Source organism: Phascolarctos cinereus, unplaced genomic scaffold (assembly GCF_003287225.1).
Source record: "Phascolarctos cinereus isolate Bilbo 61053 unplaced genomic scaffold, phaCin_HiC Scaffold_7;HRSCAF=346, whole genome shotgun sequence".
Classification (NCBI taxonomy): domain Eukaryota; kingdom Metazoa; phylum Chordata; class Mammalia; order Diprotodontia; family Phascolarctidae; genus Phascolarctos; species Phascolarctos cinereus.
The window spans coordinates 90971490-90995528 of NW_027556180.1; the positions used below are offsets into that span (position 1 = coordinate 90971490).

General features: G+C 39.5%; 1 protein-coding gene and 1 long non-coding RNA gene across 2 annotated transcripts in view; one reads left to right on the forward strand and one right to left on the reverse strand.

Annotated features, from left to right (window-relative positions):
• EPSTI1 (epithelial stromal interaction 1) overlaps positions 1 to 20427 on the forward strand; it is a 110117-nt gene extending 89690 nt beyond the window's left edge. The window contains 3 exon segments of the mRNA XM_078147606.1: positions 6988 to 7061; positions 14142 to 14241; positions 19881 to 20427. Coding sequence (XP_078003732.1) covers positions 6988 to 7061; positions 14142 to 14241; positions 19881 to 19889 — 183 coding nt within the window. The 3' untranslated portion in view covers positions 19890 to 20427.
• Positions 17797 to 23030, reverse strand: LOC144454850 (uncharacterized). Its single transcript, XR_013483412.1, has 3 exons — positions 22722 to 23030; positions 19068 to 19107; positions 17797 to 17880 (listed from the first exon to the last, which is right to left on the reverse strand). It is a non-coding gene; the product is annotated as an uncharacterized LOC144454850 (long non-coding RNA).
• Positions 23031 to 24039: the final 1009 nt, after the last annotated feature.

Consider the following 24039-nt stretch of genomic DNA (forward strand, 5'->3'; position numbering starts at 1 on the left):
CCGGCATGCCAAAATGTTATTTTTATGCAGACAAAATAAATGATGCACTATATAGAGAACCTAATGATGTTATTTATGCAAAGCGTTCCTCTTTTGGAAATTTCTTCAGAGGCATTTCATATGCTTTCCTTACAGGAAAATCAGGCTCCTTAGGTTTCTAGTCAAACTCATTTTTTTATACCAAACAGTAATTACCTAGCCTGACCGTGCGGTATGGTTCCTCTTCACCTACAGCTCTTGGAATCTCTATTTCCTTTCATTCAAGGCTCAGCTCAAGTGGCAGCTCCTAATCAAAGTGTTTCCGGGTGCTAAGAAGCTGTGGATGTATCTTCCACTCTCCAAGTTCTTTTTGTATTTACCGGCTATGCATATAAACTCCACCAGTGTAGTGCCCACATCTGGAGTCCCTGCTGCTGGGGAGGTTGAGGCTGGTGGATCACATGGGTTCAGGAGTTCGGAGCGGCAGTGAGGTTGAAACCAAGCAGGTATCAGTACTGCCTGGCACAGATATGGTGAACTTGTGAGATTGGAGAGCCACCAGGCAGCCCGAAGAGGATTGAATTGGCTAAGGTGGGAAAAATGGAACAGGTTACATTTTCTGCGTTAATCCGATTGGGCATGTCAGTAGCTGATGCACTTCCAGACTGGGTGAGATGGGGAAAACCAATCTCAAAGGAAAAAAAAATGTAAGGTTCTTGGGGGCTGGAGCTATTTTTATCTTTTTGTCTTTGGTCCCCAACAGCAAACACAGTGCCTAGCATGTAGTAGGGACTTCATAAATGATTGTTGAATTAAATTGAATTACTTAACAAACTTGATTCTGAGTTACCTGTTGACTATTTCAGGAATTAAATATCTCCTCAAATGTTTATCACTGAGGATAATAAAAAGATTTTACTGGAATCTCTGAAAGGAATTCCCAAAGAAGATCTTCTAAGATATTTTTTAGCAACGATAGGATCAACGGGAGTGAGCAAATAGTACAATTTAGGTAATTTCTTGGAAGGAGCTAACTCATTTGAACACATAATATTCTAAGCTGTTTGTCTAAAAGAAAACGTCGGTGGATGCCTTGTGCTTTTGCTTATGCTTGGAATACCATTGCTATCATGTCTCTGTTGACATCTTCAAACTTCCACTTGATCTCACCAATTTAAAATTATCCTTACATGGACTTTATGAATCATTTTGTCCTGGTTGTGTTCAGGTTATATGACAGATGTAGTGCAAACAACACTGAATTTTGGAGATCTGGATTCAAATATGAGGTCTGACATTTTGCAACACTTTGACTATAGACAAGTTATTTAATCTCTCTGTAATTAATTTTTCATCTGTAAAATGAAGCTAATACCTGGCTAGCTGAGGACTGCTAAGCTGAAACCACAAGGGGCTGACAACCTTTACCAATCCCCAACTTTTATTTGTCCTTTCTATTTGCCCTAGGTTCGCTGCTTTGGGATTGCCTGCCTTGTCAATAGGGAAATTAGACTCAGTGCTTTGATTTTCATCTACTTCTCAGATTCCTGAGGGACATTTCTATTTTGGGCTCTCATCTAAAAGGTCTTCTTCAGAAAAGGAGGAGGAAGTAAAATGTTACTTAGCGTACCAATGTGAATTAGGTATGGAACAAGCAGTCTTGTTCCCACGAAGAAAGGGGAAAACTAAGTGATAAAGAATCATGGGAGTTAGTTGAGCTGCCTGAAATATTGTTAGGTGTTCTTCCTCTCTTAAGCACAAGAGAGGAAGCCAGCAAAAGTTTCTGACTGTTAAAAGTTTAAATAGTTTCTATTGTTTGTATTATGCAGGCATGTTGGGACATTTGCAATAAGACTGCTCATTAATTATTTTACAATATACCTGCACTGAGTAAGTCCCTCTATGTGCCAAGTGGACTCATCCTTCTGGTGGTTTCTCTCTCTGTGGGTGACTTTCTTCCTTCGACCACCCTGCTGCTGCTTCTGCTTTTGCTATTACTGCTTCAGTAACCAATAGCTAGCTGCTTAGGTGACCAGAAAGGGGGCCCCAATGACCTTTTGAGATCTAACAAGGTCATGTACCAAAGGAAAGGAGAAACAAAGCTGAGGTGGCTCTATCTCACACATATGTTTGTTCCAGGCAAACTATGAGCTCAAGGCTGGAGTAGCCTAGTGGGAGTAGAGGAAGCAAATGCATCCTCCCCAACAATTCTAGTGTCCTTAAGTCTCTAGGCCATCAGAAAGAAAAAGCCTGAGGGGCAGAAATTTAAAAACCGTCTACACAGTAATCTATCATATAAACCTGAACACAACCAAGAAAAAATGATTCATAAGGTCCATGTAAGGATAATTTTAAATTGGTGAGATCAAGTTGAAGTTTGAAGATGTCAACAGAGACATGAAAGCAATGGTATTCCAAGCATAAGCAAAGGCACAAGGCATCCACAGATGTTTTCTTTTAGACAAATAGCTTAGAATATTCTGTATTCAAATGATTTGGCTCCTTCCAAGAAATTAGAAACCATCTAAGCTGCTTCCGAATGGACATAGCTATATGGCTGATCAGAGGCAGTCAGAGGACATCTGCACCTGCTCTAAAGTTGGAGAGGACCCTTCCATTGTGCATCCCCAACGGGCTATGCTCAAATTGCCCACTTAACTGTACTATTGTAACAAAAAGCCTTTGTAAATCTTAGACATTTCTAAATGTGTGCATTACAATTTTTAAAAATCAGTTGTATCCTTCACCTTGTGGAATGTGACCTTGGTAAGGACAAAGAGGGTGTGTGTGTGTGTGTGTGTGTGTGTGTGTGTGTGTGTGTGTTTTCAATCTTGGTATTTCCACCACCCACCCACTACCTAACAAAGCATTCCTGGATGTAGTAGAACATTAATGAATATTTGAATATTATTCAATGTTTGCTGCAAACTAAAATGTTTTTCTCCAAATTATCTCAAAGGTGATATTTTAATTATAACTGTTCTGGTCCTCCTTTGTGCAGAGTACTGTACTGAATTCTGTGAGTTGCATGAAGATTATCTAAGATTCAGAATTGTGTCCACAGAAACCTTTTAAACTTTGAACAGTAAGAAACTTTTGCTGGCTCCCTCTCTTGTGCTTGAGAGAGAACATCTAACAATATTGCAGGCACCTCAAATGCCTATGCTTATGATCCCTCCTGCCTCAAAGGACATTTACTTTTATTTTTTCCTCCTTAAATCTTGAGCTTTTGAACAAAGGACCCTGTTATACATCTGGCCAAATCGATGCTGCATGTCTATATGTGTTAGTGGCATGAGTCTGGTAGGTGCAGCTCATCAGGCGTATGGCAGATACTGCTGCCTGAAAAAAGCCATCAGTGCAGTAGGACAGATTAATTTGTTGCGGCCGTGCTCTTGGGTACCACAGGGAAACCAGTCTTTTCCTAGTAAACACTCTTTTCTGGTTATCGAATAATCATCTGGAGAGCATCCATGCACAAAGCATGCTTTCTGCCCCCTCTGCCCTATGGAGTCCTGCATCGAGATGCTTCATTAATTCTCCTCCTCTGTTCTCTGTCTGTGCTTTGTTATCGCTGCCCTCTTCTCTCTGTAATAGGATGAATGTGCACTGCCCCTCCCTGCCTCCCTTCCTCTCTCTGTTCTCATATAGTGCTTTATGTAGTCGTATCTTTGCAGTCAGATGTTTCATGACTGCATTGGAAGGCATGCTGGATTTGGACCTCAGTTCAAACCTTGAGTCTGCCTCTTACTCCCTGTGCAGCTTTGGGAAAGTCACTTTCTGAGCCTCAGTTTTCTCCTATGTAAAATGGGAGAGAGAGAGGTGAACTAGAGAGCCTCAAGTCTCTTCTAGCTCTAAATCAATCGTCTGCTGATAACATGATATGATACATTTGCTATCTTATTTGATTTCCAGGCATAGGATTCTAAGATGCATTAGTTTTTCTGTTATGGTAAAGGTATTCTTCCTCACCTTTATACCATCGTCATCATCATATTAGTCTCAGAGTTTTAGGGGAAGGGTTTAGTTTTGGTGTTCCCTATTATTAGTGGTGGGCCCGACACCAGCAGTCTCTTAGCTCATCTTCAATATTGGGATAAAATGAGGCGCTTGGAAATTATGGGATGGTTAACAAAAGGAGATTTACTTTGCCCTAAAATAACAAGGATGTGCGGCAATGATACGGTGGCATCTCTGGACATGGCTCCCCAGTTCTCCATACAGAATGCGTCTGGTCGTCAGGGTAGGATATTATGAATGAATTGTTGTGTGGTCTTCAGGAATTTACCAAGTCGGAGGAGCCTCTGGGGGTGGCATTTTATGCTTTTAGGTGACCAGGAAGCAGTGTGAAGGGAGGCATGAAGCAGTCAAGTCCCAGGGGCAGCTTTGTTAACTTTTAAGGAAAACTATTCTCTGTAGCAGGAAGGAAGGACAAGATATAAACCTTACTCGTGTTGTGGGGAAATTTTGATGGATATTAATGGTATTGTATCTGTTCTTTCGATTTAACAAGCATTCATTAGGCTTCCACTATTAAGCAGGCAGATGCTACCCAGTACTGGGTGAAAATACAAAGGTAAAAATGAAAACAGGTCTTGGCCTCAAGAAGCTTCCATTCTATTGAGGGGAATAGATAAAGTTATACAAAGGGCAAAAAATTACTACCTATTTTAGCATGGTATAACCTGCTCAATTAAAAAAGTATTTAGGTTTAAGAATGCATTAGCTTTCACTGCTGGCACAAGAGCATCTGTGGCTGATGGTCCCACTGCAGCATTTTTTCCTGATGGATAATGAATTTTAAAAAGTCAGTTAACAGTAAGTTAAGGCTTAGATGCCACCATTTAGGAGACAAGCTTCCAGATTGTAACTGGGAGTCAGAAGAATGGATTTTAGTGCTGGGAAAGGAATTCATGAATCAAGTGGCATTGTTAAGATCATAGAATAAGAGCTGGCAAGGACCCAAGAGACCAACATGGTCCATCTCCTCATTTTACAGAAGCAAGTGACTTATCCAAGGTCATGTAGGCAGTAAGTGACAGAGCAGGATTTAAACCTCGGTTAGCCAACTCCAAATCCAGCACTGTTGGACAGAATGACCTCTCAGGCTTTCTGTTAGATAATTCTACCATATCATGGGATCTCACAATTGGAAGAATCCTCAGGCCCCTTATGGTCCAGGGACTCTTAGACTGGAGTTCGCAAACTTATTTGTTAAAACATAGTTTGATAACTCTCTCAGTATAATTGGTTTCATCTGTAATGCTTTGTATTTTATTTTGGTATTTAAAAACATTCTGATAAGGCATCCACAGGCTTCACCAGACTACCAAAGGGTGGGGTCCATGACACCAAAGAGGTTGGCAATCTTCTTGAGTCTAGTCCGACTCATACTAACCATGGACCCTTGGATAAATGACTCAACTTTTTTGTTTCCTCATTCCCCTTCAAATGGTGACAGCAATACCTGGTTTCTTTACCTCATAGCTATGGTGAAAATCAAGGATGTTGTATTTGTGGACGTACTTTGAAAACTATTACACATAATATAAATGTATGGTGATAGTATTAGAATTCCAGTTTTCCAAAACAGATAATTTGCCTATCTTTTCCTGGGACTCTGTCATTCCTAGTTCTAGGTAAATGATTAAAATATATTGATCACATGGGGTTTTGTTGGGGTAGAGATGGAACATAGGAAGAAAGATTTGAATTTTTTGATTCACATAGTTGATTAGCCTTTTGAGTAATGGATTTTAAATCCATTGGAACATATACTAAATTGATCAATGATCTTATCACTTTGAAAGTTCCTGCAAATGATTCAGATGTTATCCATCTATGCCAGCCCATCCCATGTGACTCTTGGCCATGTCCTATTAGATTGCCATCAGATAGTTCACCCACCACGATGGAACAACTCTCATTTCTCTTGACATCGAGAGGTTACCAGTAGAACTCTCTTTCTGCCTCAGCACATGACTAGTCCATCTTCTCTTGCTCTCCTAGAATTTCTTGAAGAAATAGATATCTTTCATCAAATGAATCCCACGTGCCTTTGGGATACAAAGTCATGTTTATCATTTGACTCTTTAGCATTCATCCTAAAAGAGAACCTACCTCTCTGTGCCACTGGCTTGGCGTGCAACTTTGCCCAAACCATTTTCTGGATCCTTCCCTACTCTGAAATGGAGATAATGCTCAATGTCTTCCTCACAGAATTGCTATGGGGATTGATAAGATCTTAGAGCTTGTTCTAGGGTGGAATAAGGTAAGTGAAATACTTCTCTTGGAAGTTAAATGCTCACCTGTCTAAGATAAATTGCTACTTCCAAGAAGTCAACCAGCCTGCCTGGAGCAAGTAATTTAGTTCTAGTCAAGTTTTGCCATATTTGCAACAAATTACCTCTCCAAGGAGCCTAGAGGCCTGTCTGAAAGAAGTATCCTACCTGAAATAAGTGAACCCTTATTTTCAAAGGAGAATATATTTTACTCACCTTGGTTCACTATGAAATCTGGTCTAACATTGGTGAGTTCATCAGGAGAAAGGTGAAAGAAAAACGCAAAGTGAAGTTTATTTGGGGTCACACCTGGAGAAGTTAATTAGACTCTGCAAGCCTGATGATATACGTCCCTTACATTGATTCCCTGAGAAACAAGTGATTCTAGTTTACGCTGCAAATGTTTCTTTCTGTGTAGATGGCACCTTGTGCCCGAGCGTCTAGATGCTTTGTGCTTTGTTGAACAGTGCTCATTAGCTTTATATCTCGCATTTTGGAAGTCAGAGAATGCTGCTATTTTTGACTGAACCATAATTATTTTGGCTGCTTCTTTATTATGGAAGAAATTAATTTCTCACGGAAACCGAAGTTCAGTAAAAGTTTCTGTAATGAAATATTGTACCAGTTAAGGTTAAATATGTAATTAATTTGGTTGTCTCCTGAACAACTATGTTAATTAAAAACCATTTGTTTGTTTTTTTTCTCCCCCCAACTTTATTGTTCCCAGGGTGAATTACTAGAATTTAAACGACAGTGGCAAGAGGAAGAAAGAACAAAAGCTCGCCAACGTGAACAGAGGAGGTATAATTGGCTAATAAAGTAGGCCTTCTTGCTAAAATTAACTGCCTATAAAGTTTCCTTAATGCTTTAGGAAAATACCACAATAGGATGAAGCAGATTTTGGGATTCTGTCTTGTTTTTTATATTCTACATTATTGATTTTTGTGTGGGTGGGTAATACCATTTGCAGAGCTATTGTGATTTGGGCCATCGTTAGTTTTCCAACGTAGGTAGCCTGAGCTGAACCCTGGAGGGGTGTGTGTGTATCCAGGCAATATTTCACTGGAATGCCTTATCTCGTAGGATACACACTTTCTCTCCAGGGGAGGGCTTTTGGGAAATAGCAATTCCCACTGTGTTACACATTCTACTTCAATATGATTGATTTAACCCCAGAACCAGAGGCCTCCAAATTCCAATGATAGATAGAGCCCGCTTTTTCTTACTTTGGCAAAGATCAAGCAAAAAGACTTAAGTGGATATCACAAATTCCAACAAGTTGTTTATTCTTATTTCTCATGAGGTAAGTATGCCATCAGTTTTTAGAGGCAGTGTGGTGTATTGTAGTGGATAGAGAGCTGACCTTGGGGGTTAAGAAGACCTGGGTTCAATTCCTGCCTCAGACATATACTGGCTGAGTGATCTGGGCAAGTCTTATAACTTTTCAGTGACTTGGGCAACAAATTACTTATGCCTTAAGACTGTAATTTTCAGAGCAGGTGCTGGTCTTCATTGGTAGATGAAGTTGACTCACTAGGTCTTGCCTAAACCAATGAAATCACAGAGGAACATTTTTAAAAATATGCTTTTTAAAAGAAAAGAGAGAGAAATATATGCTTATTCTAGGTTTGTTAAACATTAGCACTTGGCCTGATTTAATTATTTACCACAAAACCCCCATGCCCAGACAAGTTGCCTCACCTTGAGGCCAAAAGTATTCTCTCAAAGTGGTCTCCTTAAATGCATATGGGCCATTTTCTGAGGTGGTTTTGGCACTTTCAGTCCATCAGGGTTTACTTCATGCCGTGGAAGAATGTGGGTTTTGTGGTTGGAAAGCATGAATGTCTCCAGAAAGAAACTGAGTGGCAAGTCTTGGGATTCCTTATATCATTAACCTTCTTATTGTCACTGAAGTGAAAAAGGTGGAGAAAGAGGAAGAATGAGGGACTGGTTTGGTTTTGTAAGTGGAAATGTCAAGAGCTGCTAAATGACCTTTATGTGGTGGGTACTAACAGCATTGGGAGGCAACACAATGTAATGATTTATACACTAGACAGGGGGCAGAAAAGTGGGTTAAAATCCAGGATTTTAAGAACCCTGTAGGTTCTTAGTGGCTGTGTGATGCTGGACAAATCACTTACCTTCTCTAAGTCTCAGTTTTGACATCTGTAAAACGGGACAATATCTAGATTTTTCCAGAGTTGTTCTGAAGATCAGATGAGGTAGTATATGTAAAATGCTTTGCAAACCTTAAAAAAAGATTTTATCAGTTGTGATTATTATTAGAATTGGATTCTCATATTCTTTCTATGAGACTAAAGGTATCTCAAATATGAAAACTAATAATAAAGGTATATTGTCTAATCTAAGGATAAATGGATGTTGCCATATTGGCACCAGGGTCCTATTATTTTGTTCATGAGACAGACCGATGCAATGGATTGCCTGTTAGCCCCAAATCGGACGTGTCTAATCAGTTCAATCAAATTTCTCTTAGCTATATTTTATTTTCTTGCAAAAGGACTTTCTATTAGGAAACCCATTACTTTATTTCTTACATACCAGCTTCTGATAGTTCCTGTATTTCTCCTGGATGCTCTGAGGATTAATTGGATTGTGTCTGAGGGCCCTTTAAGCTCCTTAGAGAAAGTGGTCAAGCTTTAGTAGGTAGGCTCTATTTCTATGGACCTGGCCTTCAAAGAGGAACCTTATAAAAAAAAAATGAAATGCCTTATCAGTGATGGGAATGTACATCTGTGTATTTTGGTAACCCAGGCTTTGGTTCTTTTAATTCATTTTCTGTGCTGTTGAATACTCTGCCTATTGGGTGTCAGAGTGGATTTCTCTCCCTCTGCATTCTTCTCTTTGCATGGGTTATAATTAAATCCTACATCCAAATTTAATCCACAAAGAAATCCCCTAGAATAACAAACCCAGCCACTGGTTTTCTAAACAGCTGATCCTGTCATTAAAGTATATTTCATGCCACTGGGCCTCATTACTGGACCTTAAGAAATTGCCACGTCTCCACTCTTTTTTGCAATAGTAAGAGCTGGATGCAGTATATATGGGGAGGACCCAAGGGGAGTTTTCTCCTGGGGTATAATTTTATTAGAGTCAAAAATGACAGTTGCTGTCTCCCTGTTAGAGGGTCACATGGAAGAAACCTTAGACCGGAGTTCTAGGATAAAGACCTCTGGGGGGTTCTCCAAACCCTTTTAGAGTGAATTCCATAATGAGCTCATCTGACACCTGAGCCTGACATTCTGTGACACTGTGATTCAGAGGGAGTGGAGTACAAGTTCCAGAGAGAAAAGACTGAACAAGAATGAAGGACTCAGGTGGAACCAATTAGGGACCAAGGTGAAATCTATTAATTGCCTGAATCTTCTAAATTACTTGAAGGTTATTTTTTTCACTCAACTTTATAAATAAAAAATTAGGAAACCAATGTGAACCATGACTATGCTTATATATTTTTGAACATTATTAAAATAAATTTCCATTGAAGTCTTCCTCTGATGTATTATGGAAGTGAGCCTGAATTCTTCTTCTGCCTTCTTTTTTGACAGACCCAACTTTCTAAAGGAGGTATTTGAATTTCATTATTTTTAATTTTGTACTTTGTTCAATGAACAAAAATCTATTTTCTTTCTCTCCTCTACTTTCTCCTCCCTCCCAATGGAAAAGAAAAAAGAAAAATTATGCCCTTGTAACAAAAAATATGTAGTCAAGAAAGACAAATTCCTGCATTGGCAATGTTCAAAATATGTCTATTTATGCACCTTGAGTGCATTACCTTTCTGTCAAGAGGAGCATGATTTATCATCAGCCCTCTGGAAAATCATGATTGGTTATTGTGTTGATCAGAGTTCTTAAGTTAGTATTTTTTATATAAATTGTCCTCCTGGTTCTAGTTACTTTATTCTACCTCGGTTCATAGACATCTTAGATTTCTCTGAAATGGTCTCGTTTGGCATTTCTTATGGCAAATTAGTATTACATTATGTTTATATCATAATTTGTACAACCATTCCATAATTGATGGGCAGCCTCTTTCCCACTTAAAAAAGGGCTAAGATAAATATTTTTGTGTGTAACTATCCCTTTTCTCTTTCTTTGATCCTTCTGGTGTAGAGGCCTATCAGCATTATCTCTGAGTCAAAGAATTTGAACAGTTCTGCGACTTTGAGTGGTCCTGGGTTCTTGAAGGCTAGGCAAAGGAAGTATAAACTCAATTAGGCACTGCCAAGCAGGGAAATTTTTTCACACACAGGCCTGGCAATGGCCCCAGTTAAGTTTGGGGAGGCTAATTAGTAGCGTGTTGGCCAACAGGTGATGAATTTTTGTTATTTTGCAAACATGGAGTACCCATAATAATAAAATTATGGATCCTTTGATCAACAATGATTTCATAAAGGCCTCCTTTGTCGTAGGCTCTGTGAGCCACTGGGGATACGAAAAAATAAAAAGAAATAGTCAAAAAGATTACATTTTAATGTATTGAATGTGTTAAAGTGAAATACCAAGATATTTCCTGAACCCAATGATTTATTCAGTTCAAATCCCTGATGAGGTTTAAGATTCGTTTTTCTTACATTCATAATTTATTTAGTATGTATTTCATATATAATAACATATACTGTCTTGCCTGATAGAACATAGTAGAATGTCAGCTTCTTAAGGGCAGGGGCTGTTTCATTTTTTTCTTTGTATCTCTTATGCTTAGCACAGTCCTTGGCACGTATTAGGTGCTTAATAAATAATTATTGACTGATTCGTTACCTTATACTGAGTAGAGGCACTGCCTGTTCTTACCATCCAGAGAAAGATTCTATAATTACAAGAAGAATCCAGCTTCTTAATTAACAAGTATTTTTAGCTCTTACTAGACAATTTTTCCTCTTAAGGATCATACTTCCCCTCTTTTTTGTACTTCTCTAATGTGATCATTGTATGTGGACTGCTGCCCCTGAGTGGTCAGACTAGTGTGTTTTTCATAGTTTGAGAAAAATGCATTCAGGAAAAAAAAGGAAATGTGTCATGAAAAGTGTACCATAGCTGAAGCCAGGGGACCAGGGTTTGAGTACCAACTCAGCTGCTTACCACCTCTGGGTCCGAGTTTTCCCCTTCTATAAAACCAAGACAGTAGAACTAGGTGATCACTAACATCTCTTATAGTTCTAAATCTATAATCCTATTAGTCCTGCCATATAGATGAGACCTTACCTTCCCCAAATATTATTCTTATGATTCATGTTGCTTTTTAGAGTCTATATTAATTTGTAAGTGACTGTGCAGTTTGGGGGTGTGGGTGGGGTTGGAATAATATAACCAACCCTCCCCCCCTAAATACAAGATCTGCAATATCATCAACTGTGGTAATATCAGCTTTGGTTCCTGAAGAGAAGTATGCACCATTTGTCATCCTTCTAGGTCTCTAGGCTTATTTAATAATGTACTGCTTATTCCTTCCTTATGGGGGGGATGGACTATGAAAATTTACTTAAGTATCAACCATTTTAGCTAAATTATGCTCACTAAAGTGATAATGGGTTTTAGGAGGTCCTAAAATATAGTGTTTTCTAATACTAAGAATCCAAGTCACCATGGTATCATTGAACATCATAAATCTATGAATAGATAGCTATAATCCAGAGAGAAAAGAACCATTTGCAAACAAATTATGGTCCAGGGACTGGTCAGCACAGCTCTAATCAAAACCAAGTCTTCTTTTCTTCAGTAGGGCCTTAAGGTCTCTGAAAAATGACTTGGACATTGATTAGGCCACCATAAAGTCATTTGGCTCAAAGCTCCCAAATCTTCACTGAGGCATTGGCATCCGCTTTGACAAACATTTCATTTAAAAGAATTAACATACACACACACATATATGTATGCATATAGATACAATATACGTGCATATACACACATAAAATTTTACATGTCTCTATATATTTAGATATCTATATATTCATATATATTTTATATATGTAGATGTAATTTTGCATTTTGTCCTCTCATTTGAACCTCACAGTGACCCTATGGTTTAGGTGCTATTATTACCCCCATTTTAGAGATGGAGAAACTGAAACTGACAGAGGTTGGTTGACTTGCCCAGGGTCACACAACTAATAAGTGTCTGAGGCTGGATGCAAACTCAGGTCTTCCTGCCTTTGAATCTTACATTCTACCTCCCATCTGCCTGCCTTCCTTACATGTTTGAGAAAGATGCTGGTGACTGGTTCCTTTTATTGATTTCCCACCCAAGGCTTTTGTATCATCAGGTCCCTATTAAAAATGCCTTTTTAAAATCAGTGTTCCCCTTCCCCTTTCTCCTTTCCTTATCTTTCCTTGGCTTTAAAACTATAATCCAGAAACAGCCCACATCATTTTCTTTTGGAAATTGCTATGGTACTTTGAACAAAATAGTAACATAAACTTCCTTCAATAAGTCTCCAATAGTCATGAGAACTCAAAATGACCACCAAGTGGTTGGTGATATAAAATTCTGGTCATACTAAGACTTAAAGTTATAGACCATTCCTACTAAGAGGAATACTTTGTTCCCATCATGTACTTAGGTTTTTTTTTAAAAAAAAATAAAATTTATTTTGTAAACAAGGAAATAAAATTTAATAAAGTTAGACTTTTTGATAGAAAAACTTTACAAATGGACTAGTAGATTTTTAAAAGAAAAAAACTACACATTGAAGTTCTGGCATGAAGGACCTCAAGTTTATGACAGCCCCATGCATTTGAGATAACAAAGTCCTTACATGTGGATGATCAAATCGTATCATAAAGTTGTTCCATTTTGAGGCTCTCATAATAATAACTAGCATTTATATAACACTTTGTAGTTTGCAAAGTGCTTTGGTATGTTATCTCCTTTGTAAGGTTAGGTAGGTGCTATTATTATACCCATTTTTCAGGTGAGGAAACTAAGTCACACGTTAAATGAAATGCCCACGGTCACAGGGCTAGTAAATGTCTGAGGCAGGATTCAAACTCAGGTCTTCTTAACATCAAGTTCAGAACTCTATGTACTTTGCTTACCTCACTGCCTTGTATCAATTAAAAACACCCTGTTACTGAAGACTGTGCTAAAGAATACTAAGATCCCACATAACTGCTTTCATTCCCTTGGTCCCATGCATTACTTGAGTAAGGCATAGCATGATATTGACTTTAAGTTCTGAAATGTCTCATGTAATCTGGCGAGAAAGAGTTGGGAAAGCCGATGCCTCTTTGTTCTACAGCCATTCCTAGGCTTTTCCTCTCCCTCCTTACGCATCCCTTTCCTGTCTGTCATCAGAGCCCTTCTCCGCGGAGACTGCCCCTGAAGGCACCACTGACTTGGGGCCAAAGGAGGAGTGTCTTTCTCTGTCGCTGTACTGACACCCCGCCCCCCTCCCCGAAGTTGTTCTATTCAGTACTCAGTTCAGTTTCCACTGTCTTTCCAACTTTTGGTCTCTGCCAAGGCCAAGGACGACCCCATCTGTTGCCTCCTGTCCTCAGACAACCCCTGGGGTTCCCACTTGGCAATACAGTGCCTCCCGAGGGGTGGGATATAGCTGTCTCTGCAGTATTATTGCTGTGCTGGAGTTGAGGGTAGGGATGCCACAAGCTGGCTGCAGTGTAAAACTCAGCATTTGTGCCCTGGTGCTCTGAGCCAAGGTTGGCACCGATTCCAGTGTATGGGTCTGTTATCAGCATGTCAGGATGGTTTATGTAGAAAAAAGGTTGCCATAGATTTCTCCTAAGCTAGGGGGAAAAAAGCAATCTGTACGGTCGGTTCACATAGCACATTAGGTTTTCAAAAATCTCCCAAGCCTGCAGCAGGCTTTCCACTAACTTGCATTTTTCATTGTTTTTAAGGGTAAATAATGCTTTTCTGGACCGGATAGAAGGCAAAAGTCAACCAAGTGGCCCCCACCAATTTGGAGGCTTTGGAAATATGAATTGTGGTAGAGGCTGGGTGAGTTTCTTTTTACTCTTCCCCCCCAAAAAAAAATCGTCTTTCAGAGTTGAGTTAAAACAATGAGAATTTGTTTAAAAAAAATGTAGTCTTTTCCCTAGGTATTACTCACGCTGCATTTTGTGATGGGCAGTCAGCTAGTGTGAAGTGTGATTACTATAAATTCCACAATAGCTTCTGAGGGAAAAGAGGAGGGATAAAAGGGCCTGTTTTCAGCACTGGCTTATGAAAATGAAAAATGACACCTGCCCTTCATTCTTGGCTTGATTGCCTTGAATACAGGATTCTTTTTTTTCCCCATCACTCAGTTCCAGAACTAAAACAAAAATAAATGAATTTTTTAAAGGATGTTTTGGAAGATTTTCATCCAGAGACAGCTGGCCAAACAGAATAATCCAGGAACATAGCCTTTCAGGGAAAATGAACATTCGAAGGAATAGTTACTCCATTTATTTTTTTAACAACAAACTATTATTGAGAAACCTCTTACCATGTACAACTTAAAAACAAAAAATATTCTCAAAGATCCTAGGAAAGAAAAGTCTGAAGTCTTTGTCACAATGTATGTTTCACATGTAGGTGGCATGAGGAATGAAGGTACTTAAGCCCCAATAAGACTTGGTATATGGTGATGTGAATCTGGTTAGTACTTTGCACATGGGCCCAGACATACTTGGATTGGCTCTGAAAATTTCATTGAACCCCTAAGTTAACAAATGTATTCGCTCAAAGAATGGCACTGAGGAAATAGAAATCTGCAAAGAAGATGGGAGATTATAAAGTTGTTGCAGAGTTAGATGAACTGGAAAATCGAGAGAAAAATCAAACAAATGAATATGTGAAGGAGGAAAGTCATAATTTTGAGACAGCTTTATCTATTAGAGGTGAATACAACCTTGCAGGAATGAGAATGGGTCTTATAGGTTTATGGATTATGTTAAAAGTATGCTGATTTGGGGAAAATTCGGGTAAGCAAAATAGTTTTCTGTGTTTTGCATGTTATTTGTGTGTCCTAGTACATAAAAACATGCACACAGGAAGACTGTCATGTGTTACACATCCCTGTGGCCTTTGGATTGGTCAAGAAAGAGAAAGCAGGAAGCAACTTCCTTTCTTATGTTGTATTTCCTATCTTCTTCTTAGGTTTGGGAGTTAGATTTTTTTCCCTCCTTATTTATTTTTTTTTTTAAACTGGGACAATTAACTCTTTTGTCTCAGGTAGTTTTCATTTGCTACTGTTTGTTCTTGAAGAGTACCATGACATCAGGAAGGTGATGCCATGCCATGCAAGTGAATTGGATTTAAGTGAGGGAGGGCTGTGCAAAGTCACCAGCCTCACTTTCTCTTCCGGAGCCATCTGGGTCCAGTGGCCAGATATGGATCAGGACATCTGGAGATAGCCAAGGATGCAGTGCCTTTTCAAGCTAAGGTTCTTGAAATATAGCTCAGGAAAACTAGGCTTTGATTAAGTCCATTGGGATTCAAATGGAGCTACTTGACTATGCCTTTAAACCCAAATCACTCTGGCTCTCATTGGCTAATAATAGGCCCCAGCCCAAGCCTCACTTGCTCATTGTTTAGGTTTTGATGGCTTCCAGAAAATGTAAATAGCAATTGTTTCTGTGTCTTCTCTCCCTAGATAGATTCTTTTGTGAAGGCAAACTAGGCCATCTTTTGCCTCAATTCTTACCTAGTCTTTAACTAGTGAATGGGTGTTACCTCAGACAAACTTGGACATAAGAAAAACCTTAACTTAAAAAAGACCAAGGCCTTCCACTGTGTCTGGGGCCATCACCAGTCATCCTGACCTATGTCTTGCCACCGGACTCCAAAGACTCTGGAGGAGAGAGTGTGGCTGATGACTTTGCGCAGCTCTGCCTCACTTAAATCCAGTTTACTTGCAGGTCAAGGCCTCACCCTCCTGATGTCCTTGGTCCTCTTAGAGACAGACAAACAACATTAGCTCCTAGTTCCAAGAGGGAAAATTGGGGAATACTTACAGCTGTCTGGGATGGCTAAGAAAGGCAGTTCAGACTAAATAAAACAACACCATCGTCATGAAGAACTGTGAGTTTGGGGTCTTGATTCACCACTATTTCTGCCATCTCAGCCAACTGCCTTGCTTTCACCCATGCTAAAATGAGGCAAAAGGTCTAGCCATCTCACCAAGGAATGAGCAATCCCATCATTTGTAGGAAAGGTACAATAAAAATCCATGGAGGATGCTTAGCAGAAAAGAAATGCTAATAGGGAAGCAATAGTTATTATAGAAGGCCTCCTCTTTCAAGGCTAGAAGCACCACTGGGTCATGGAAGCAAATGACGTGGTATTATCATCAAAATGCAAGTCCTTAATGTTGTCTCAGTTTTGTGTATTTTGAGTGAATGCAGAAATGGCGTTGGGACCTATTTTTTGTGTCTGCATTCCTAGCACTTGGCATAGTGACCATCGCATAATGGATACTTATTAAATGCTTCTTGATTCGTTTTTTTTTTGTTGTTGTTTTTTAATTAGCCAGATGCCTTTGTCTGTTACATCAGCCAGAGTGTTTTAGAGAAATCAGAAAGCAGCATGATGTTAGGAGGACTGGATTTGGAATCGAGGAGGACCTGGGTTCAAATCCTGGCTCAATCACTGTGTGATCTTGAGTAAATCACCTAATTTTCTGGGCCTCACTTTCATTACCTGTAACATGACGAAGTTGATCTTAATGACATTTGTGATTTTTTTCCCCTAGCTCTAAATTGGTGTTCCTATGATTCTTGTGTACATTTCCCATCTCCCTAAACTCGGTTCCCATTCTTCTTTTAGTACTTAGATAGCAAATCCTCCAATGGCAGAAAGGCAGCTTAATTTAGTTGTTTTTTTTTTTAATGCTATCTATCCCAGAACTATGATTATGGTGAGTAATGAAGAGTAAATAAAAAATGAGACTATTTTGTAGAGCATTTAGATCTATAACGCCAGGAATTCCAAATGAAGGTCACACCTCCCTGTGGTGATGTCAGGAGAAAAATTGCTGAGATTTTCTATTCAATGTTGCTGAATGACAATGATTCAAAACCCAAATCCAGCCAAGTTTAAGATACATTTTATTAGCTTTTTCAAAGGAATCCTTCCCCACCCCATCCTCTCCCCCCACCCCAATGCCGATTAGTTTATTTCACAATGGCTCATTTTACTGGTGTACTAATCTCCAGGTTGTGGATTTTTTTTAAGCTTTGAAAATAGCACAGAATCAAAAGGTAATTATCAAGCTCTACTTTTCCCCATAACGTGAGATATTTGAAAATGAGTATAATTAAATATGAAGTTTCATTCAGTCAACACAAATGCATTGCATGTGTTATATGTAGGATGCTGTTCTTGGCATTGTGGTGGTAGAAAGGTGTTTTGTTGTTGTTGTTGAGTTGTGTTCCACTCTTTGTGACCCCATTTGAGATGTTCTTGGCAGAGATACTGTAGTGGTTTGCCGTTTCCGTCTCCAGCTCACTTTATAGATGAGGAAACTGAGGCAAAAAGGGTTAAGTGACTTGCCCAGGGTCATGCACCTAGTAAGTGTCTGAGGATTAGAAGTCAGGGGGATGAGTCTTCCTGATTTCAGGCTGGGCACTCTAGCCACTGCCCCTTGTAGCTGGCCTAGAAATAAGTAAAAATAGAATAAATATGAATACAAGACCTAGTCCTTTTCCTTAAAGAGCTTCTAATCTATTTGGAGGAAGTGGGCTATATGCAGAAAAGAGCTGGTGATTAAGTGCCATACCCCTTGGAACTCCTTTCTACCCTTCCTCATGCCTGTGACTCTCAGAATTCTACCCATTCTCCAAACCTAGATGCATCCTTTCCAGATTTCTTTAACCAGAAGTGTTCTCTTCTTAATTTTAATAATCGTATCCCATCATACCCTTCTTAGGAATGCACTGCAACTTGCATTATTATTGGTGTTTATTATTTTAAAGGCTATATGACATGCTGGGTAAAGAATACTGGCCTTGGATTCAGGAGACCTTGGGCAAATCATGCCATTTCTCTGTGTCTCAAGTTTCCTCAACTGTAAAATGAGAGCATGGGACTTACTGGCCAGGGAAGGTCCCTTCCAACTCTGAATCTAGGATACTGTGGTCCTTCCATAAAAAGGCTAGCCTTGCAGCCAGGAAGACATGGTTGGGTTGAGTTCTGCCGCTGACATAATTAATGATGATAATGATGATGACGATGGCTAACATTTATATAGTGCTTACTATGTGCCAGGCACTGTGCCAAGTGCTTTACAATTACTCATTTCATTTGATCCTCACAACAACCCTGGAAGGTAGGGGCTACTTATAACCCTCATTTTGCAGATGAGGAAACTGAGGCAAATAGAGGTTAAGTGACTTGTTCAGAGTCACCCAGCTAGTAAAAGTCTGAGGTAGGCTTTGAACTCGGGTCTTCTGGACTCCAGGCCCAGCACTCTGTCCATTTTGCCACCTAGTTGTCCATATATCAGTTGGGTGACTGTGGGTAAGTCACTTCCCCTACCCTTAACACTCTAAGACTCTAAAATGAGAACAGCACAGAGAGTATATTGCTAGGTGTCAGGAGGACCCGAGTTAAAACTGACCTTAGATGCTTCCTAGCTGTGTGACCCTGGCCAATCCCTTCCCCGCTGTCTGCCTCAGTTTCCTCACCTGTAAAATGGATATTATAATACCACCTACTTCTCAGAGTTGTTGTAAGAATCAACTGAGACAATATTTGTGCAGCATTTAGCACATTGCCTGGCACATAGTAGGTACTTAATGAATTTTCCCCATCTCTCCCACTATAAGTTGCAGTCCAGTTACCTGTGTGCATAGATGTGAATTCTCTTCTGCCAGGCATTCCCTGCAAATAAGATCACAGGTCCAAACCCCTGAGCAAAAATCATTTGTATATTTGTCTTATTACCTCTATTGTACTCAATTTATCAAGTTCAAGGTCTGTGTGTTCATTCAGCAACAGTACCCTATAACCGTACATGTAGTAGAAACTCAGCAGACATTTCAGTTGAGCTCTCTTTCTCCATTAGGGAGAAGCATATGGTTCAAAGATCACACAAGGCTGTTCTCCTATTTCTAGGTCCTATACCTAAACCTCACCTGGTGCGATTTTCAAAGACACACACACACACATACAAATAATCTGTCCAATAAATTTCAGAATGCTCCCTTCTTTTGATATTCTTAAAAAAAAAAGACCAAATTATTAAGACCTAATGTATTCAAGCAGTATTTTTATTCAAATTGGGCTGCTCTGTGCTGACTGTGCCAAAGTCTTCACTATAGCTGTGTGTAACAGTATTTGTTTGGGCACACTGTTACTTATGAACCATGTTTGACTATCTCTGAGAACACAGCATGCTAGGTGTCACTCAACAAGCTATTAATATGTCTGCTAATAGACCATTGGGTGAATCAAACGCAACTAGACTAGAAAATTAAATCCTTTCACTGGTACTTTACATAATTAAAAATAATCATTAAAAGCTGATGAAGTAATAGGGAGATTTCAAACCAGCCCTTCTCTTTTGAGGGGCTTCCTTCACCTTGGACCACAATGGCTGTGAATTTTATTTTGCTGCTTGAGGTAATTTTCTTTCCTTTTCTTTTTTCTTTCAGGGCATTTGAGATGTTATGCACTTTCATCCAGCCTTAGTCAACTGACCTTGAAAAAGACCTGGGGATATTTTTTTTCTTCTAATGCAGTTTTGTTCAGCTCCACTGTGATTTTTTCTTTTACCCTGGCTTCTGCATCACCCCCACTTCAGTAATCAATCTGCAATGACCAGTCTGTCCCTTGCATTATGGGTATTTTCAGCAGTTGATTAGCAAGCTCATATTTAATCTTTAATGACAGTGAAATGTTTCATTATTTTTGTAATTTGTTTTGCCTCTTGTCAGAAGTATAATTATAGCAACCTTAGTGATCTAGAGGAATGGAAGATAGAAAATATTTGCCCTGTTGCCGGTACTTAAAGCCATGAGGGGAGCAGGGATTTTTGTATATTCATCCAAATTGGGGTCAGCTTATAGAAGTTTCTAGAATCTTTGGTGTTTTATAATTCATTCTTTTTTATCTTAGCTAAAGAACTCATACAATAGAAAATTAAACATATTTTAATGTCCTTTTATTGAAATTTATTAATAAAATTTTGACTCTCAGAAATAGTTTTAAAAAAAATTTTATTGATGCCTTTACATCAGCCAATTAAAGAAAATAGTCATTTTCTGTATTCTCTTATGAATATTGTCTAGATTAGATGCAGTGCTGTTGCTCTAGAACTACTATTCCAGCTTCTCCTTAAATTGATGAATCAGGTCCCCAAAACCTTGGTTACTAAATTCCCTAGGGGTCCTTGGAGTATCCTTGGGGGGTTAACAGGCTGTATTTTCTAATACTATATATCTCATGAGCCCCCATCAGTGTGCTTTTTCTCAAGATTATCAGTTGAGGATCAGTTTAGTCAGCTAACCTGAAGTAACATTTAGAAAAGGGTATCTACTAACATAGTACAGTTGGTACAAAATATCCCCCAAATAAATGAAAATGGGTTTAAGGTTATAGAAAGTACATGTGGTAAAGAGGCAACTCTTAGCTCCTGGTTGATAGAAATCTTTTTTATCTCTTCATTAGGCCCTCATGAAATTCTTCCATAGGCATAGTGTAGCTTTTTTTATTGGGCTTCTTGTAGAACCATGAATCTACATCCAGTCTCCCACAATGTAGACACTGCTATCATCTGATCTAGGGACTCCTGTAGGATACCAGTAGGGACCTGGGAAATCCCAAATCCTTCAAAGCTGGAAAAGCCATTCTTGGGCCAAAAACATGAAGAGGAATAGAGGCAACAGAAATGAAAGTAGTCTATGCTCTTTTTCCTGTCCTCCTAAGTAACCCCTTAGGAGGTTTACCTAGAATGAACTAGGCTGGTTCAAATCTTATAGAAATCTGAATTCTAGGGGTTGGGGGAAGCAGCTAGGTGGCACAGTGGATAGAGCGCCAGGGTTGGAGTCAGGAAAACTCATCTTTCTGAGTTCAAAATCTGGTCTCATATACTTCCTAGCTATGTGATTCTGGGCAAGTCACTTAATCCTGTTTGCCTCAGTTTCCTCCTCTGGAAAATGACTTAAGAAGGAAATGGCAAACCGCTCCAGTATGTCTGCTAAGAAAACCCCTACTAAGATCTTGAAGAGTCAGACACAACCAAAAAATGATTCAACAACAACAAAAATCTTATAGGGAGAATAACTCACTTTACTAGCAAGTAAGATAAGCTTCTGGTTTTGCATCCCCACCTCCTAGGACAATGCATGGCACAAAGTAGGTTTATAATAAACCTGTGGTGATTAGCTTAACCCGGTGCACTCTAGAACTGTGCCTGGCAGAATAATATGACAAAGCACTGGACTCAGACACAGGTTAGAATCCTGGTTCTGCTTCTTACTCTCTGGCTGCCCAACTTTTGAGCCTTGGTTTCTTCATCTTTAAAATAGGGTCGTAAGCATTTTTGTGTTAAGTACTTTCCAACTCCTTGCTCATGTCTTGCTCATATCCTTGCCATCACTGCTTAAACATTTGGATTGAGTTTATGCTATTCTATTAATAATTTAAGAGATCTATGATGCCAGCTACTCTATTGAAATAATAATTATTCTTTAAAACAATCTCTGCATGTAAAGAAATAGTACAAATTCCTGCCCAAAACACACAGTTCTGTCAACTATGTGAGGACATGGGGGCAGGATAGGGGCAGAGGGGAAAGGGCAGTGCCAAAGTAATCACCAGGAACAGATTGTATAGAGGCAAAGCTCTAGGGGCAAATAAGGCAGCTGTTCCTCTCTCTGGCTCTGGTTTGCCCATTGAGGCTTTCAGCGTTGGTGTCTCTGAGTCTCACGGAAAACGTCGGGTCCACTTTGAATCCTTGTCATTTCCTTATTTGGTCAAAACCAGCTCCCTCTGGCTGTGTTAGAGAAGCAGCCAGGCGGACTCTAAGAGCGCCTCTGTATGCTGGCTTTGTATTTTAGTGGCAGGCAGCCACCTTAGCTTGACACCTGCCAAGCCTGGCCACCAACTTGCTCCTGGTTTCGTTGCTTTGCCCTCGATGCTTATTGATCCTTGACAACCAGTTCCCTGTGTAATCGGGGGGGGGGGGGTTATGGTATGGGGGTTGGAAGAGAAAGGGTATCTGTATTTGCAGGCACACGTGCTTGAATTCCATTGACTATCATTGGATAACTACAGCAACAAAAGCAACAGTAACAAAGGTATTGCTAACGTCTATCATGTGCTGAACCCTTTACAAGCATTATCCCATTTGATCCTCACAACCACCCTGGGAGGGAAATAGTGGATTTAGAGCTAGAAGGTTATCTCATCTGGGCTGCTATTTCGTAGACTCATAGGCCTTTCTGGGCTTCAGGGCTTCCAGAAAACTTATCTTCCCCTGCCTTTGAACGTACCTTGTAAACGTGAAAGCCTTCTTTCATTCAGATATTTTACTTCGGTGCAAAGAATGCTGTGTTTCAGGCATACCATGGCACGTTTTGACTTCAGGAGGTGCGCAGATATGGAATGCACCATCGGGTGCTAAACTCCTTTTTGCTGTTGTGTGTCTACAGAAAAGCAGAGACCTGAAGAAGGAATGATATGAATGTCCCTGATAGGATCTGCCACTTTTCTTTCTAAGTTCTCTCTAGTCTGTCCTACTTGGAGAGATTCAAATTGGGTTTGACCTGCTATGAATTCTGGATGAGAAATCCCAAAGTATGTGTCAGGCTTCTAAAACTGCCACTTGGCCAGACTTGAGAATATGCAAAGCAATCTGTTGTCACCTCAATCTGGCAAAATCGTGGAACACGTGCTCTGCACATTTGACAAGTTACCTGACACTGCTGTAGGCAGTGTTGAACAACATCACAGAATGTCAAGCTGTAAGGGACCTAGATTACTGCCTGGTTATTATGTACACATGAACACATACTGGTGTTTATTTTTCCCAGTACGTGTTGAAAAATAGTGCTTTTGGGTTGAATAGAAATCATAGGGACTTTCTCTAAAGAAGTGTCTTTGGGAGCATTATATGAATAGTTTTGTTGAAAAACAATTTAACTGCTGTTCAGATGGTATATTCAGGAAATAAGTTGAAGTTATAGAAAATCTAGACTTAATTCCCCTCCCCCTCCATCTGGTATTAATGAAAATGTCTATCACAAAATGAGAAGTTTGAGTTAAAATTAGGATGTCTGTGACTGACTCCAGCTGAAGGGTTTTAATTGATTTTAGAAAGCAAATTATCACATAGGGATGGTGCCAAAATGGACTAGAAAGTCCTCACTACAAGCTTAATATGAACTTCTAGGATATAAAACAGATGGGACCTGTGATCTGGTGGTGCTGTTTGTTTTGGGAATTTGAAGGCTGGGGCATGTCTGTAGGAGAGGAGGGGGAATGCGTGTGTTTGCTGTTAGTAGAGAGGGGAAAATGCAGAGGGTATGTGTACCACAAACTATCACTGGATAATAAATTTAGAGCCAGAAGGGACCTTAGAAGTAACCTTGCCCAAAGCCCTAATTTTAAAGATGAAGAAATTTAACCTCAAGGATGTTGCAATTTGCTCATGGTCAAAAAGGTAGGGGAGCCAGTATTTGAATCCAAGCCCTGGGGCTTCAAATCCAGCATGAGAACCACATTGCTGCCTTAAGTAGATTTTCCATGCTACAATGTTATGCATTAAATACAATTACAGTTAGTAAAGCTCAACAGGAAATTTTTGCAAGT